Source organism: Silurus meridionalis, chromosome 18, assembly GCF_014805685.1.
Source record: "Silurus meridionalis isolate SWU-2019-XX chromosome 18, ASM1480568v1, whole genome shotgun sequence".
NCBI lineage: Eukaryota > Metazoa > Chordata > Actinopteri > Siluriformes > Siluridae > Silurus > Silurus meridionalis.
In genome coordinates this window covers 1948752-1966866 of record NC_060901.1, presented here as the reverse complement: position 1 = coordinate 1966866, position 18115 = coordinate 1948752, and the positions used below count along the sequence as shown (strand labels likewise).

Below are 18115 nucleotides of genomic sequence, written 5' to 3'. Positions count from 1 at the left end.
CATACAGACCCTTCATACAGACCCTACATACAGACCCCTCATAAAGACCCTACACACAGACCCTTCATACAGACCCCACATACAGACTCTTCACACAGACCCTACATAAAGACCCTACATACAGACTCTTCATACAGACCCTTAATACAGACCCCACACACAGACCCTACATACAGACCCTTCATAAAGACCCTACATAGAGACCCTTCATACAGACCCTTCATACAGACCCTACATACAGACCCTTCATAAAGACCCTACACACAGACCCTTAATACAGACCCTACACACAGACTCTTCATACAGACCCTACACACAGAACCTACATAAAGACCCTTCATACGGACCATATACATTGACCCTACATATGGACCCTACATATGAATCGTACATATGGACCCTAAATGCAGAACCAACATGTGGACTCTACACATCGACCCTTTGAAAGTGAAAACAGGGGGCATGAATAACGGAGTGAAACTGGGGAAATATTCATTAGGAATTACAGACTTCTCCTGGCTCCGCCCCTTCACTCACAAACCGGCCCTCACATCATCACACGTCTTTGAATGCAGGAGCATGTACTTTTCCCTTCACTTGAACTTGGCACAAACATGTTCCAGCATGACTCTGCCCCTGTGCACAGACCCAGATCCATGAAGTTCTAGAGCTCCATCCCTATTGAACACCTTAATGCAAATTCTGACTGTACCCCAGGCCTCCTGATCTCACCTACATGTAGCTGCAGGAATCTCCACAAATCCAAAAAGATGCCAGGATGCTGCCATTAAGAGAAAAAAGAGGAAAACTAAATCATATTATAAATGCTGACTTTGTCTTTATAATGACTCAAAAATAAGAATCCACAACCTTCTCTCTCTCTCTCTCTCTCTCTCTCTCTCTCTCTCTCTCTCTCTCTCTCTCTACTTCCTCCTGACTTCCTATATCTCTCTCTCCTCCTCATGCACGAGCGCTACTTCACCGACTGCTGGTTTTCTCTCTCTTTTTTCTCTCTTCCATATTTTTATCTGTTTTTTTATTTACTCAACGCAACCGCAAAGTAAGTAAACTACAATTCCTTGTGTTCTCTTTTTCTTTCTCTTCCTCCTAATAAAGTTCTAATATATATAATATATTATAATTATTCTATTGAATATACGTCTTTAATACCAGGAAGTGTGTTTGCAGCTTGTTGAAAAACGTAATCATTTTCTGCTCTGTATTTTCTGTTAGTTGTGGTTTAGTGAATGTGTGCTTGTAACTGAAATAGTGAGGGATCTGGAAATAAAGATAGAAAAAGTGCAAAAAGTTTTGCAGAAATTGAGGAACTTGTGTAGTGACATGACACGGAAGAAACCATCAACTCTGACAGGAAGCAACAACAATAACAATATATGCATATATATATATATATGTGTGTGTGTGTGTGTGTGTGTGTGTGTGTGTGTATATATACAGTTACTGATAACACACCTGTAAAAGCTGCATTTAAACACACTGTACTGCATCAAATAAAGTTAAAGCGTCTGTAAGTGATTTTCGGTAACACACGTCTTAATTGTGTTCACACCCTGAGCTCTACATTCACGCTACCAAGTGATAAGTGTGTGTCTTGGGGGTGTGTAGTGACCAGTTCTGTCTTTTAATTCCCTCGAGAAACAGCTATAGCAGGGCTTATAACTAACTACTGAAACACAAATCAACGAAACCGGTGTAAAATCCATGAAATACGTTACCTGATTTTCACCACAGTCCCGTTCACCTGGACTCACCAGGGCACTGCAAGGAGGCGCTCTTTTATTGCCTGTACTGTTTATACAAATTAAACTTGCTAACATTACTTACAACAGCTTTAATTTTACAGTGATTACAGTGAGAAGCTGAAATAATTCACAGCAGTTTTAGTTTAATATGATGTTAAAAAACACTTGATAACATTACAGCAGCTTTAATTTTTCTGATGTTATTAAAACTTACTAATGTTACTTACCGCAGCTTTAATTTTCCTGATGCTATTAAAACTTACTAATGTTACTTACCGCAGCTTTAATTTTCCTGATGCTATTAAAACTTACTAATGTTACTTACCGCAGCTTTAATTTTCCTGATGCTATTAAAACTTACTAATGTTACTTACCGCAGCTTTAATTTTCCTGATGCTATTAAAACTTACTAATGTTACTTACAGCAGCTTTAATTTTCCTGATATTATTGTATCTTACTAATGTTACTTACAGCAGCTTTAATTTTCCTTATGTTATTGAAACTTACTAATGTTACTTACCGCAGCTTTAATTTTACTGTGATGTTAGAAGACTTGCCAATATAACTGCAGGTTTATAATAACACTGACCTTTGTGAGGACAGCGAACGCGACTTGTGTGTGAGATAAGAAAGGTTTTTGGACTTTTTCTTCTCTGTAGATGTGGAAGTCCGTGGTGGGTCACAATGTGAGTGTGAAGGTGGCTTCTGAGGGGGACGACTGGGAAACCGATCCAGATTTTGAAGTATATCTTATATTTATCTTATCACTTTAATTACACTGTACATTAGTGAAAAGAATTCAGAATTGAGTGGAATGGATATGATACGAAGTGAGAATATGTGTTTTTGTGTGTCAGAACGATGTTTCGGAGCAGGAACAGAGGTGGGGATCAAAAACCATTGAAGGATCAGGACGCAAAGAGCACATCAGGTACAAACCAGGACAAAAACCAGTACATATCAGTCGAGGGTTTACTTTATAATGTGCTGTTGTTTTTCCTCAATTACAGACTGACTCACTGAGTATCTCATGACTCACTAATTGACTTACAGACACAATGACTCATTGGCTGACTCTCTCATTGACTCACTGACAGACTGATTTGCTGACTATCACACTGACACAGTGACTGACTAACTATCTCATAGACTCACTGACACCGAGACTGATTTACTGACTATCTCTCGACTCATTGACTTACTGAGACAATGACTGACTCACTGACCCACTGGCAGACTGATTTACTGACTATCTAATTAACTCACTGACTCACTAATACATGACTCGCTGACTCATGAAGACAATGACTAGTTTACTGACTCTTACTGACTCCCTGAGACAATGATTGATTCACTGATTCACTGACTCACTGACTCACTGAGACAGTGACTGATTCACTGATTCACTGACTCACTGAGACAGTGACTGATTCACTGACTCACTGACTCACTGAGACAGTTACTGATTCACTGATTCACTGACTCACTGAGACAGTGACTGATTCACTGACTCACTGACTCACTGAGACAGTGACTGATTCACTGACTCACTGACTCACTGAGACAGTGACTGTTTCACTGACTCACTGACCCACTGACCCACTGATGGCTTGCTGACTTTTTCAAGGACTTAATAATGACTCTCTAACTTATTGATAGACGTACTGACGACTCCTCGACTGACCGATTGACTGATTCATTAATTGACTCGCTGACTGACTCTGATTATTGTGACTTTAAGTAAATGTAGTGTGCAGTGCACCTCATACCCAGTTATCAGGTCAGTAGTTATTACTAGCGCTAGCTTCATTCGCTATATAACTGTATTCCGTGCAGCTCAGCGTGTCTCAGAAGAACCGTTCAGACCTTCAGGGGGTGTAGAATACATTTTTAGACGTTTCTATTCTGCGCTGAACTGAAACCCAGGCGGTTAAAACGTCACCCAGTATGACAGATAGAGGAAGTGAGAGAGAGGAAGTAGCAGAACTGCAGGGTATTAAACACCCAAATATGGACTCGGTTTAGCGAGAAGGCGAATCGGCACATGGAGGCAGTAGAAAAGTTGAGAGCAGAGCATTCTGGGAAAAGAGGGGGACTGCTGTGTGTAATGGAAAATACTGAATCAGCGGCTGTGAATAGAATGTGTAAAAAACGTGTTGGTGAATAAGGTCATGTGACCACTCTGCTTTATCTCCTACTCAGTTGTGAGTAAATTGGACTTTTATACAGGACTGTAATTATTACAAATAATTCACAATAAATCCTAAACCCCTGCACTTTTTATACACACAATTTATACACCTACAAATATGCCTTATAGCCTTTAGTTTATTTCCTGATTACACCTGCCCTTGTGCTAGCTAGCTAATGAATTAGCCTCAGTCGTTCACTAGTGTAGAGTTTGGGTTCATTGTTACTTGATGCTTAGAAACAAAACTTTACACAAATTTGAGATTCATTACTGTAAAATATTAAAATGTAAATAATAAATAAAGAGTAAAGAGTGAGGAACTCAATGCTAAACTGCTCAGCTGGTTAATAAAAGTGTAAGTGGCTCTGGAGAAGAGCGTCTGCCACATGCCACAAATTATAATGTACTGGGATTTATGTGGAAGTATGTGGTGTGTGTGTGTGTGTGTGTGTGTGTGTGTGTGTGTGTGTGTGTAGTGTGGCCGATCTGAGGCAGAAGGTCTCTCAGGAGCATGAAGTGGTGCTGAAGAAGGAGCAGGAAAAAGGTCCTAAAGCTTCATACGGATACGGCGGCAAATTCGGCATCGAGAAAGACCGGATGGATAAGGTCTGAAATATTATGCATGTAATATCATTATTAAAATAAATTGGCTTATTTTTAATTTTTTTTATTATTTAAAAATGTACGCTGCAGCATGCAGGAGTATATATCAAATATTTCATTTGTTTATCTAATTTATTTATTTATGATCTATTATTGATTCATTATGTGTTAATATAAACATGGCTTATATAACGCATTGCATTGTAATTATTACTATTATTATTATTATTATTATTATTATTATTATTATTATTACAAGTAGTGTTAAATTGTTTATATTATTTTATTTAAAACTAAAAATATTGATTAAAAAATAAATATTTGTTATATTTTACAGGTTACTGTTGTGTATCATTTTATTCCAGTGCTAATATATTAAAATTAAATTTATTATAAAAAGTATAATTTTCTGAAGCTTGTTTGTTGTTTTTATATATAAAAGTATTTTATTACTATTTTGATAAAGTGGGTGGAGTAACAGAGATTCAGCATTACATGATTACATGTTTGATCATTTTTTTTCCCAGGATGCAGTGGGGCACAGCTATGTAGCTCAGGTATCTCAGCACTCGTCTCAGACAGACGCAGCGAAGGGTTTCGGAGGGAAATTCGGTGTACAGAAGGACCGTAAAGACCAGGTACATGTGATAACTCATCATATTTAACATGTTCAGAACAACAAGGAAGAAGATTCACACGGTTTCCTGCATTGTGTTCTCGCTGCTCGGGTCTGATTCTATCGCACTTCCTCTCCACAGTCTGCTCTGGGCTTCGAGTATAAAGGAGAAGTCGAGCAACACGCCTCTCAGAAAGGTACTTCATTTCACAAACAGTGTTCAGGTGAAAGGAAGGAAGTGAAAGACGTCACTTCACCCTTTCCACCTGCCACCCAGGGCTCATATTAATCAAGACCTTTTTCTCTTATTGTATGTAAAATTCTACAGATTACTCTAAAGGGTTCGGAGGGAAGTTCGGAGTGCAGAAGGAGCGAGTGGATAAAGCGGCTCTGGGATACGATTATAAAGGAGAAACCGAGAAACACGAGTCACAGAAAGGTGAGAAAATCACAAATTATACATATATATATATATATATATATATATATGTATGCTGGAATTAGTTGTGGTCTTTCTGTGTTACTAACAGAGTGTTTGGCCTGCTGGGGCTCCTCCCCCAATAGCTCCGCCCTCCCACCAATATGCTCCACCCCCCAGACCATACAAATCATTCGCAACCTTCAATAAAAAAGGTTAAACACATTTAATAATGATTGCAAAATTGCCTGAATTTTAGTATGTAAGCATTTACTGTATATAAAAGTTCAGCAGAAAAACAGATAAATAATTTAAATAAATGAGGGGGGGGCGAGGGCGAGGGCGAGGGCGGCCGCAGGGCAGTCCCCCCCAAATGTTTGCATCCTAGAGTGCCGCTTAGTTTGCCTCTGCCTAGAAACGGTGCTGTGGCCTGCCCTAAGGTAGTGAAAGTGCTTGGCCCCCTTAATCGCTGCTGCAAGCTATATGTTTTACAAATATCAATCTGGAATAATTATTTTTGAGCGTTACGCATCGTGTTCCCATTTCACCTTCCTGTATGTACACATGCAGCTCGCTCGCTTGTCTGACTTCACCTGTGATGTAGCATTTGATATAAACACAATTTCTTCCTACACATTTTTTGCCAATATTTTTATACATAATATTTCTATTTTTTTATTTGTTGGCTCGTTTCCCTGTGTGTCACTGGTGTATATTCAGCACAGTTTAATTGAAAGAAAAGTAAAAAAATGGTGAAATACGTTTTTTTTATAAAATTACCCCACATTTATTTATTTATTTGTTTGTATTTTGTTACAAAATACAAAATACAAATACTTATTTTCTTTTTCTTTTTTTTTTCCTCTGCAGATTACTCTAAAGGGTTCGGAGGGAAGTTCGGGGTGCAGAAGGAGCGAGTGGATAAAGTGGCTCTGGGATACGATTATAAAGGAGAAACCGAGAAACACGAGTCGCAGAAAGGTTTGTATTTATTCTGATTTATTGGGCCGAGCAGCAGAAGTGTGTAGAGCGACCTTTAGAGCTCTTTATATACTTTTTTGTTTAAATTTTTTTTGTTAAACAGGAAAAAGATGACAGTAGCAAAGATGTAGCGAAACTTAACAGGAAGCCAGTGTAGGGATGAGAAGATTGGAGTTATATGGTGATATTTTCTCCACCTTGTAAGAACTCTGGCTGCTGCATTCTGAACTAACTGAAGCTTGTTTATTAATGATGCAGGACATCCACATAGTAACGCATTACAGTAGTCTATTCTGGAGGTCATGAACGCATGGACGAGCTTCTCTGCATCAGATATAGACAACATGTTTCTTAACTTAGAAATATTTCTAAGGTGGAAGAAGCTGTTTTTGTAACTTGGTTGATGTGATTTTTAAAAGATAAGTTGCTCTAAAATAACTCCCAGGTCTTTTACTGTTGAACTAGTGGTTACAGAACATCCGTCTAAATGCAGGTTGAGATGCTGGAGCTTCTGTATACTGGTTTTGGGCCGATGAGCAAAATCTCAGTCTTATCAGAATTTAAAAGTAGAAAGTTATGGGTCATCCAATCTCTTATTTCCTTAACACACTCAGTCATCCGGGTTAATTGAGTGTTTCGCCTGGTTTAGATGAGATATAGCTGAGTATCATCAGCATAACAATGGAAGCTAATTCCATGCCTTCTAATAATACTTCCTAACGGAAGCATGTATATTGTGAAAAGCAGGGGTCCTAGAATTGAACCTTGTGGCACCCCATAATTTACTTGCATTAACCTGATAGTTCTTCATTTTAATCTACAAAATGGTAACGATCAGACAGGTAGGATTTAAACCAGCTTAATGCCTGTCCCTGAATGCCAATGTAATTGTGTACGCGATCCAGGAGAAGATCATGATATAGTGTTGAATGCAGCACTGAGATCTAGTAAAACCAGTGGCGGACCAAGCATTTGGTACCCAGGCGTTCAGTAGGGACGTACCCGACTTTATCCACCTCTTAATACACCACTATCACATCACAATTATAGAAACCATCAATAAAATACAAACACACAATATAACAACACGTGGCATTACAGAGAGACGTTTCACACATGGAGGTGAAAACCATTTTACTAAAACAACAAACCCAGTTAAGACTCCAAACCTCTACACTACAACCACAACTGTGCACCTACAACATCTGGAGCAGTTCACAATCAATATTTGTGTAATAACATGACAAAAACATTAAAAATCTAAATAAAATACAACCTACTGAGATGCAGACTCATAATGTGCAGCGCCCCCCAGAGGCTGTAATCCAGTGGTACCGCTCGTATTCACTGGTCTGGAAGTGGAGAACAAACCCTTTCCCGGGCTGAGACACGCTAGCTAGCTTCGGGGTTGGACAACCTCCTCACCATGTCTAGCTCTCTGGAAAATGGATTTTTAAGTTTGTCCGAGACCAAATCAATTTCTCTTCCTCCGTAGGTGTAAAAAAGTCTAACTCAGATGTATGAACGTGTGCAGAGCTACACACGTGTTTTACCAGTCAAACTCGGCTGCAACAGTTTCCCTCTGACCAACCAATCAGAGGACGGAAAAATGCTGACGCTATTCTGGGCCAGTGATCTGCTCTGTGAGGAGAATCTGAAATCTGATTGGTTAACAGATCTGTTGGTAATATTCTCTATGGTAAAAGTCCAGCAGTACTGATTCTGAAGGCTCTGAGCAGATTAGATTCACATGGCAGCACATAGAGGCTGAAATCTGATTGGACAAAAATCTACATCCACGTACACGTACTGAAGCAGTGCAGCCGAGAGAAACACTACCACATGAAGAGAAGAAACTGATGAAATAAATTTATACAATTTCATGGAACAAATATTAGAGTTTAGGTTGTAAATGTAGGTCAGTGCTTCTGATAGTGTTTAGTCCAGCAGAGAAGATTTACTGACCCTGACCACCCACTACTGAGTAAATCTAACAGAGAGATGTAGCCCTGGTCTGAAGCTGAAAGTAAAAGTAAAAAGTAGCTCATTTATAATTTACTCTGAGTAAAATTGACAGAGTTACTTGTTTTAACAGCGAGGTGTGGGATTGTAGTGCAGTTAAAAAAGGAAATGAAAAATAAATCTTAAACTCGCTGTTTTTATTAAAGGAACACCTTTACAAATAACAAAACAATTACAAATTACAATAAAAAAACACTACAGTTCATGACTTGAGTTTAATGTGAGTCGTGCACTTTCATAGCAAAAGATTTAATCTGTTATAATATTATTTATGATACTGAGAGAAATCGCAAATGCAGATTCAGAATTCTGACAGTGAAAAACACACCTACAACTTCCATCAGTGGCGTCTGTCTGGTCCATCTCCATCTCCATTTTTCTTTCTTGTGACTTTAGCGTGTTTGTTCTTCACCCATCAACCAATCAGTGCAGTAGTTTCCAGAGCGCGATTCTTTTCCCTCTGTATTATTTCTATTGATTTTTTTTTTTTTTTTAATAAGTAACAAATGTAGGTTAGATGTAAGATGTAGTTAAGAACAAAACTTCAAACAAAACATACTTAAGTAAAAGTAAAATTACAGATTATAAAAACTACTTCAAAAATAAGTACCGTATTTTTTCGGACTACAAGCCGCTACTTTTTCCCACGTTTTGAACCCCGCGGCTTAAACAACGAAGCGGCAAATTTATGAATTTTTCCTGGGTTTTTCCCGGTTTCACAAACTTCAAGCCAAAAAACTGAACCCCATAACATTAGACCAATGAAATTTCCGAACGAAAAAGAAAAAACGCACCTCACCTGTGTTCTGAGCTGCACGGCATCGGGAGAAAAAACTTTTCTTTTTAAACACACGACGATGCCAAAAGATAAACTCCCGAGAGAAATAGTTGTGAAAGGAAGGAGGAAGACAGTGAACAATGACTTTCTTGGTAGGCTACTGTTTAGATACAAGCCGTTGTAGCGCGTTGAGTCTGGGTGAAGGGAGAGCTCACTAACTCCAGTTACAACAGAAATCATATAAGCACAGACAGGATTTGAGAAAACATCTCACCTGACATAAGAGCTCATGTTCGTCTCATTTTACGAATGGATGCACTGAACCCTGAACACTTCTGTGACTTCAGAGCTGTTAAAGGAAATCAAGACCTTTTATGTAGAACAGAAATGTCACATGATTTCACATTGTTATTTATTTATTTTATTGTTTTCCCCCTACAGATTACTCTAAAGGGTTCGGGGGGAAGTTCGGAGTGCAGAAGGAGCGAGTGGATAAAGCGGCTCTGGGATACGATTATAAAGGAGAAACCGAGAAACATGAGTCGCAGAAAGGTGAGAAAAACAACTCCTTTACTCTAAAATTTACCAACAGGAGTAAAAAGAGAGGAAAGGAACAAAGCAGAAAGATGTGAAAGAGGAGGAAAAGGAAATGAGAAGAACTGAGAAAAAGAAGAGAAGAAATTAGATAAATATATAAAGGGAGACGAGAGAAAATGTAACCGAATGTAGGAGATTAAAGCAGAACGAGAAGAATGAGTGAGATGAGGAGAAGTGGAAGTGTACAGAGTAGAAAGCAGAAGAAAAGAGGAGAAAGTGAGATCAGGAAAATCCTGAGAGAATCAGTAGAGAAAGGGTAAATGCCTCCATCTTCAGTACCAGCTCATGCCACCAGGGGGCCTCTGTCTTTCTGCGCATCTTCTTTTCCAGACTATGCTAAAGGTTTTGGAGGACGCTTTGGCGTACAGGACGACCGCATGGACAAGGTAAACCTCATTAACCTGCACATTAACACATAAACGTGATCAGTGATTTTCTGAATGACATGAACTCGTCTGATCTCAGAGCGCAGCTTCCTTCAGTCAGATGGAATCTCCGACTTCATCCTATGAGAAAACTCAACCCCTCGAGGCCTGTAAGTGTCACACTGTTAAAATACAGATGCTGATACCTCACGCTATGCTACTGTCACAACACCTCAATTAGGACTGAATACCTTCTATTTACATTCATAAAAATACAAACTCACCAATCTGATTTGTTATTAAATGTGTATTGTTAGTGTAATGTGTAGCCCCCTGCTGGTTGTGAGGTGAATAGTGAGTGCTTGTTAATCATCATTAAAGAAGCTGTGTGTAATGTTAGAGCCCTCTGCTGGATGTGACATTAATTACAAGTTCCACTTGAACCTCATTAAAGAAGCCGTGTGTAATGCTAGAGCCCTCAGCTGGATGTAAGATGAATAATCAGTGGTTATTTACCCTCATTATAGAAGCTGTGTGTAATATTACAGCCCTCTGCTGGCAGTGAGGTATAAAGCAAGAGTGAAGTGAATTAAATCACTGTTGATCCTCATTAAAGAAGTAGTGTGCAGTGTTGGAGCCCTCTGCTGGCAGTGAGGTGAATTACGAGTGCCTGTCAATCCTCATTAAAGAAGTAGTGTGCAGTGTTGGAGCCCTCTGCTGGCAGTGAGGTGAAAAACAACTGCCTGTTAATCTTAATTAAAGAAGCTATGTCTAATGTAGGAGTCCTCTGCTGGCTGCACAGTGAAATGCAATAAACACATGAACATGAACCAAGTTTTGGCATGGACCAAATTTCAGGTCATTTCAGGTCCTGAAAAATATAATCAGAAACCTCAAGTCAAGAACCTGCAACAAAGACGTTAGAATAATACGATTATTAAGGCACTGTGTGTGTGTGTGTGTGTGTGTGTGTGTGTGTGTGTGTGTGTGTGTGTGTGTGTGTGTGTGTGTGTGTGTGTGAGTAGCGAGTTTAGGAGCAGGAAACCTGAAGTCTCGCTTTGAGAACATGGCGAAGACAGCGGAGGAGGAGAGCAGGAAGCAAGCAGAGGAGGAGCGAGTGAGGAGACAAGCTCGAGAAAAGAGAGAAAAAGAGGAGGCACGGAAGAGACAAGAGGTAAATAACACACACACACACACACACACACACACAAACACAAACACTGGACTTGTGTGAACTTGTGAACTAAGCAAATTGTGTGTATGTGTAGGTGACCAGCTGTGAGTACGAGCAGGAGAAACAGAGGACTCCTGTCATCCCTGAAGCTGTAAAACCATCACCGAGCTTCAGATCACTTCCAGAAATTCCCAGAGACTCTCCTGATCCTGTAGCTGAAGTAACAACTGCTGCCTATAGCACACTCCTCCACTTCCTCTCCTTATCTTCCTCTCCTCCACTTCTACTCCTCCACTTCTACTCCTCCACTTCCGCTCCTTATCTTCCTCTCCTCCACTTCTACTCCTCCACTTCTCCTCCACTTCCTCTCCTCCACTTCTCCTCCACTTCTCTCCTCCACTTCCTCCACTTCCTCCACTTCCTCTCCTCATCTTCCTCTCCTCCACTTCTACTCCTCCACTTCCTCTCCTCCATTTCTCTCCTCCACTTCCTCTCCTCCACTTCCTCTCCTCCACTTCTACTCTCCACTTCTACCTCCACTTCCTCTCCTCCACTTCTACTCCTCCACTTCCTCTCCTCCACTTCTACTCCTCCACTTCCTCTCCTCCTCTTCCTCTTCTCCACTTCTCTCCTCCACTTCTCTCCTCCACTTCCTCTCCTCCACTTCTACTCCTCCACTTCCTCTCCTCCTCTTCCTCTCCTCCTCCACTTCTCCTCCACTTCTCCTCCACTTCTTTTCCTCCAATTCCTCTCCTCCACTTCCTCCTCCACTTCCTCTCCTCCACTTCTCCTCCACTTCCTCTCCTCCATTTCTACTCCTCCACTTCCTCTCCTCCACTTCTACTCCTCCACTTCCTCTCCTCCACTTCCTCTCCTCCACTTCCTCTCCTCCACTTCTCTCCTCCTCTTCCTCTCCTCCACTTCTACTCCTCCACTTCCTCTCCTCCTCTTCCTCTTCTCCACTTCTACTCCTCCACTTCCTCTCCTCCACTTCTACTCCTCCACTTCTCTCCTCCACTTCCTCTCCTCCACTTCTCTCCTTCAATTCTCCTCCACTTCTACTTCTCCACTTCTACTTCTCCACTTCCTCTCCTCCACTTCTACTTCTCCACTTCCTCCTCCACTTCCTCTCCTCCACTTCCTCTCCTCCACTTCCTCTCCTCCACTTCCTCCTCCACTTCTTTTCCTCCAATTCCTCTCCTCCACTTCCCTCCCTAACTTCCACTCCTCCACTTCCTCTCCTCCACTTCTACTCCTCCACTTCCTCTCCTCCACTTCCACTCCTCCACTTCCTCTCCTCACTTCCTCTCCTCCACTTCCACTCCTTCACTTCCTCTCCTCCTCTTTCCCTCCTCCACTTCTACTTCTTCACTTCCTCTCCTCCACTTCTACTCCTCCACTTCCTCTCCTTCACTTGTACTCCTCCACTTCCTCTCCTCCACTTCTACTCCTCACTTCCTCTCCTCCACTTCTACTCCTTCACTTCCTCTCCTCCACTTCCTCTCCTCCACTTCTACTCCTTCACTTCTCCACTTCCTCTCCTCCACTTCTACTCCTCCACTTCCTCTCCTCCTCTTCCTCTTCTCCACTTCTACTCCTCCTTCCACTCCTCCACTTCCACTCCTCCACTTCTCCTCCACTTCCTCTTCTCCACTTCTCTCCTCCACTTCCACTCCTCCACTCCTCCACTTCTACTCCTCCACTTCTACTTCTTCACTTCCTCTCCTCCACTTCCTCTCCTCACTTCTACTCCTCCACTTCTCTCCTCCACTTCTCCTCCACTTCCTCTCCTCCACTTCCTCTCCTCCACTTCCTCTCCTCCACTTCTCTCCTCCACTTCCTCTCCTCCACTTCTCTCCTCCACTTCCTCTCCTCCTTCCTCTCCTCCTCTCCTCCACTTCCTCTCCTCCACTTCCTCTCCTCCACTTCTACTCCTCCACTTCCTCTCTCCTCCACTTCCACTCCTCCACTTCCTCTCCTCCACTTCCTTTCCTCCACTTCCACTCCTTCACTTCCTCTCCTCCTCTTTCCCTCCTCCACTTCTACTTCTTCACTTCCTCTCATCCACTTCTACTCCTCCACTTCCTCTCCTCCACTTCTACTCCTCCTTCCTCTCCTCCTCTTCCTCTTCTCCACTTCTACTCCTCCTTCCACTCCTCCACTTCTCTCCTCACTTCTACTCCTCCACTTCTCCTCCTCCACTTCCTCTTCTCCACTTCTCTCCTCCACTTCTACTCCTCCACTTCCTCTCCTCCTCTTCCTCTCTCCACTTCTCCTCCACTTCTTTTCCTCCAATTCCTCTCCTCCACTTCCACTCCTCCACTTCCTCCACTTCCTCCTCCTCTTCCTCTTCTCCACTTCTACTCCTCCACTCTCCTCCACTTCCACTCCTCCACTTCTCCTCCACTTCCTCTCTCCACTTCTCTCCTCCTCTTCCTCTTCTCACTTCTACTCCTCACTTCTACTCCTCCACTTCCTCTCCTCCACTTCCACTCCTCCACTTCTCCACTTCCACTCCTCCACTTCCTCTCCTCCACTTCTCTCCTCCACTTCCTCTCCTCCACTTCCTCCTCCACTTCTTTTCCTCCAATTCCTCTCCTCCACTTCCTCCTCCACTTCCTCCTCCACTTCCTCTCCTCCACTTCTACTCCTCCACTTCCTCTCCTCCACTTCCTCTCCTCCACTTCCTCTCTCCACTTCCTCTCCTCCACTTCTACTCCTTCACTTCCTCTCCTCCTCTTTCCCTCCTCCACTTCTACTTCTCCACTTCCTCTCCTCCACTTCTACTCCTCCACTTCCTCTCCTTCACTTGTACTCCTCCACTTCCTCTCCTCCACTCCTCCACTTCTCTCCTCCACTTCTACTCCTCCACTTCCTCCACTTCCTCTTCTCCACTTCTACTCCTTCACTTCCTCTCCTCCTCTCCTACACTTCTACTCCTCCCCTTCCACTCCTCCGCTTCCACTCCTCCACTTTTACTCCTCCACTTCCTCTCCTCCACCTCTCCTCCACTTCCCCTCCTCCACTTCTACTCCTCCACTTCTACTTCTCCACTTCCTCTCATCCACTCTTGTTTGGTGTTTTCACAGGTAGATGATGAGCAGCCTGATAATGACTATGACGAGCCCCCGAATCTTCCCCCTCGATCTGATGACCTGTTAGATCAAGATGACTCTGCTCCTCCTCCACTTCCTCAGAGAAACATTATTGAAGAAGAATACGAGGAACTTGGCTCAGCCCATCAAGCGGGTTAGTCCACATGAACACCATATAAACAACATCTGAACACCACATGAACACCTCGTAAGCACCACATAAACACCACATGAACACTGCATGAACATGACATGAACACCCAATGAGCACCAAATGAGCACCACATGAACGACACAAAACCATATGAATGTACACTGCATGAAGGACCACCACTAACCCAGGACCACTGCATAACATGAACACATGAACAAAAAAACATATAAACACTGCATAAACACCACATGAGCACCACATAAATATGACATGAACACCATATGAACCCACCAGAAAGACCACATGACACCAGCATCACTCCACTGTGGGTGAAGAAATTTACTGAGTAAATAAAATGTGTGGATTTATGATTTTATTAAAATGAATAAAATTGGAAGAAAAGTCACTTTTTGAGATGATGTAATGTGGCGTGACGTGATGTGGTGTGATGTAACGTGATGTAGATGTGACGTGACGTGACGTGATGTGATGTGGATGTGACGTGATGTGGATGTGACGTGATGTGGCGTGACGTGGCGTGACGTGACATGGCGTGATGTAATGTGGTGTGACGTGATGTGGATGTGACGTGATGTGGATGTGACGTGGTGTGACGTGATGTGACGTGATGTGGATGTGACGTGATGTGATGTGATGTGGATGTGACGTGATGTGGATGTGACGTGATGTGGCGTGGCGTGACGTGACGTGACGTGGCGTGATGTGGATGTGACGTGATGTGGCTTGATGTGGATGTGACGTGATGTGGATGTGACGTGATGTGGATGGCGTGATGTGGCGTGATGGCGTGGCGTGATGGCGTGGCGTGATGTGACGTGGCGTGACGTGATGTGGCGTGACGTGGCGTGATGTGGATGTGACGTGATGTGACGTGATGTGGATGTGACGTGATGTGGATGTGACGTGACGTCGCGTGACGTGGCGTGACGTGATGTGGATGTGACGTGATGTGGATGTGACGTGATGTGGCGTGATGTGGATGTGACGTGATGTGGATGTGACGTGATGTGGCGTGACGTGACGTGGCGGGATGTGATGTGGTGTGACGTGATGTGGATGTGACGTGATGTGACGTGATGTGGCGTGACGTGACATGACGTGAGGTGGATGTGACGTGATGTGGATGTGACGTGATGTGACGTGACGTGGCGTGACGTGGCCTGGCGTGATGTGGCGGGATGTGGCATGGCGTGATGTGGCGTGACGTGATGTTGCGTCATGTGGCGTAACGTGATATGATGTGCCGTGACGTGATGTGATGTGGTGTGACGTAATGTAATGTGGTGTGACGTGACGTGATGTGATGTGTCTGTCACAGAAGAGTAAATGAATCGCTGAATGGTTTTGGATTTATAAACACTGCTTTTTCCCCGTTAGAAGACGACAGCTCCGTACCTCCTCCTCTTCCTCACAGGGACATCGGAGGAGAATACGAGGACCTCGGATCAGCTCATTACACCGGTCAGTCATCACAGAGTCCACACACACACACACACACACACACACACACACACACACACACACACCATCAGCAGCACAACCTTCTCTCAACACAATGATTCTGTGGTTACGAACATTAGTTTCAGACTAATAAATAAAAATAAATCACCAAATAAATTTAGACTCGATTAATAACCGTAACTTTTCCTCCTCTGATCACATGGTAGAAGAATCCGCTCCTCCTCCTCTTCCTCACAGAGACATCCCTGAAGACTACAGGGACCTCAGATCAGATCACCCCACCAGTGAGTCCAACACACTCCACTTAATCACCATCACCAGTGCACTGTGGGCGTATCCCAAACCACACACACCATATTTACTATATAGTCCACTTAAACACCAGTGCACTGTGGGTGTGTCCCAAACCACACACACCCTATTCACTATATATTCCACATAAACACCAGTGCACTGTGGGCGTGTCCCAAACCACACACACCCTATTCACTATATAGTCTATATATACGTTTCATTGGGGTGGTTTGGGACACAGCTGAGGTTAGTATGTGATTGTGTGTGTTTCCTCTTGCAGCTGTTGAGAACGATTATGAAGATATAAACACTGGTGGACAATCAGCCAAAGCTCTGTACGACTATCAGGGCGGTGCGTATAACACACACACACACACACACACACACACACACACATACACAGGGTGTGTGTTCTAACGGTCCGGTCCTGGTTTCAGAGGCGGATGATGAGATCTCCTTCATGCCTGATGACATCATCACTCACATCGAGATGGTGGACGAGGGCTGGTGGAAGGGACACTGTCACGGACGCACTGGACTTTTCCCAGCATCCTTTGTGCAGCTCATGTAGAGCAAATCCACACGTCTGCATTATGTGTGTGTGTGTGTGTGTGTGTACAACATCGGCTCCTTTTTCATGTTGTTTTTGGGTGCAGGGTTGCCAAATCTGCTGCTTTTAATGCCTCTTCTTACCTTCCGCCAGGTGTGTGTGTATGTGTGTGTATGTGTGTGTTTGTGTGTGTGTGATATGCAGACTAGATGTAAAACAGAAAATTAAACAAAGGCCCAGGAACTGTTATGAATATAATTATTATAGAGGCACAATGTTTTATCATGGTTTTTATTGGATCATGGTTTATTTTTAGATTTTATATGTTTTATAAATATATATTTTTTCCACCATATTATAATAGTGATGCACTTTTTATTTAGGAGTCAAAATGTGCCATAAAGTTGCTAACTGAGGGTTATGTTGGTGAGGATCATGTTGGTGAGGATCATGTTGGTAGCTGGGGTTTATGCTGGTGAGGATCATGTTGAAGGGGTTATGCTGGTGAGGATCATGTTGAAGGGGGTTATGCTGGTGAGGATCATGTTGAAGGGGGTTATGTTGGTGAGGATCATGTTGGTAGCTGGGGTTATGCTGGTGAGGATCATGTTGAAGGGGTTATGCTGGTGAGGATCATGTTGAAGGGGTTATGCTGGTGAGGATCATGTTGAGGGGTTATGCTGGTGAGGATCATGTTGGTTGCTGGGGTTATGCTGGTGAGGATAATGTTGGAGGGGTTATGCTGGTGAGGATCATGTTGGAGGGGTTATGCTGGTGAGGATCATGTTGAAGGGGTTATGCTGGTGAGGATCATGTTGAGGGGTTATGCTGGTGAGGATCATGTTGCTGGGGTTATGCTGGTGAGGATAATGTTGGAGGGGTTATGCTGGTGAGGATCATGTTGGAGGGGTTATGCTGGTGAGGATCATGTTGGTTGCTGGGGTTATGCTGGTGAGGATCATGTTGAAGGGGTTATGCTGGTGAGGATCATGTTGGTTGCTGGGGTTATGCTGGTGAGGATCATGTTGGTT

General features: G+C 43.0%; 1 protein-coding gene across 3 annotated transcripts; it reads left to right on the top strand.

Moving 5' to 3' along the window:
- The first annotated feature begins 933 nt into the window (after positions 1-933).
- On the top strand, positions 934-17743 carry hcls1 (hematopoietic cell-specific Lyn substrate 1). 3 transcript variants are annotated; one of them, XM_046873396.1, is made up of 18 exons: positions 935-1060; positions 2424-2507; positions 2622-2695; positions 4432-4561; positions 5086-5196; positions 5317-5371; positions 5503-5613; positions 6463-6573; positions 9815-9925; positions 10301-10356; positions 10436-10505; positions 11361-11509; positions 11604-11729; positions 14599-14758; positions 16157-16240; positions 16447-16524; positions 16815-16886; positions 16972-17741. In XM_046873396.1, exons 2-18 carry the CDS (start codon positions 2424-2426, stop codon positions 17103-17105), a joined length of 1716 nt encoding a protein of 571 aa, XP_046729352.1. In that variant the 5' UTR covers positions 935-1060; the 3' UTR covers positions 17106-17741. The 3 variants fall into 3 exon arrangements, with proteins under 3 accessions (XP_046729354.1, XP_046729352.1, XP_046729355.1); XM_046873398.1 differs by lacking the exon at positions 6463-6573 and having other exon boundaries at positions 934-1060; positions 16972-17743; XM_046873399.1 differs by lacking the exons at positions 5503-5613; positions 6463-6573 and having other exon boundaries at positions 16972-17743.
- The last annotated feature ends 372 nt before the right edge of the window (positions 17744-18115 follow it).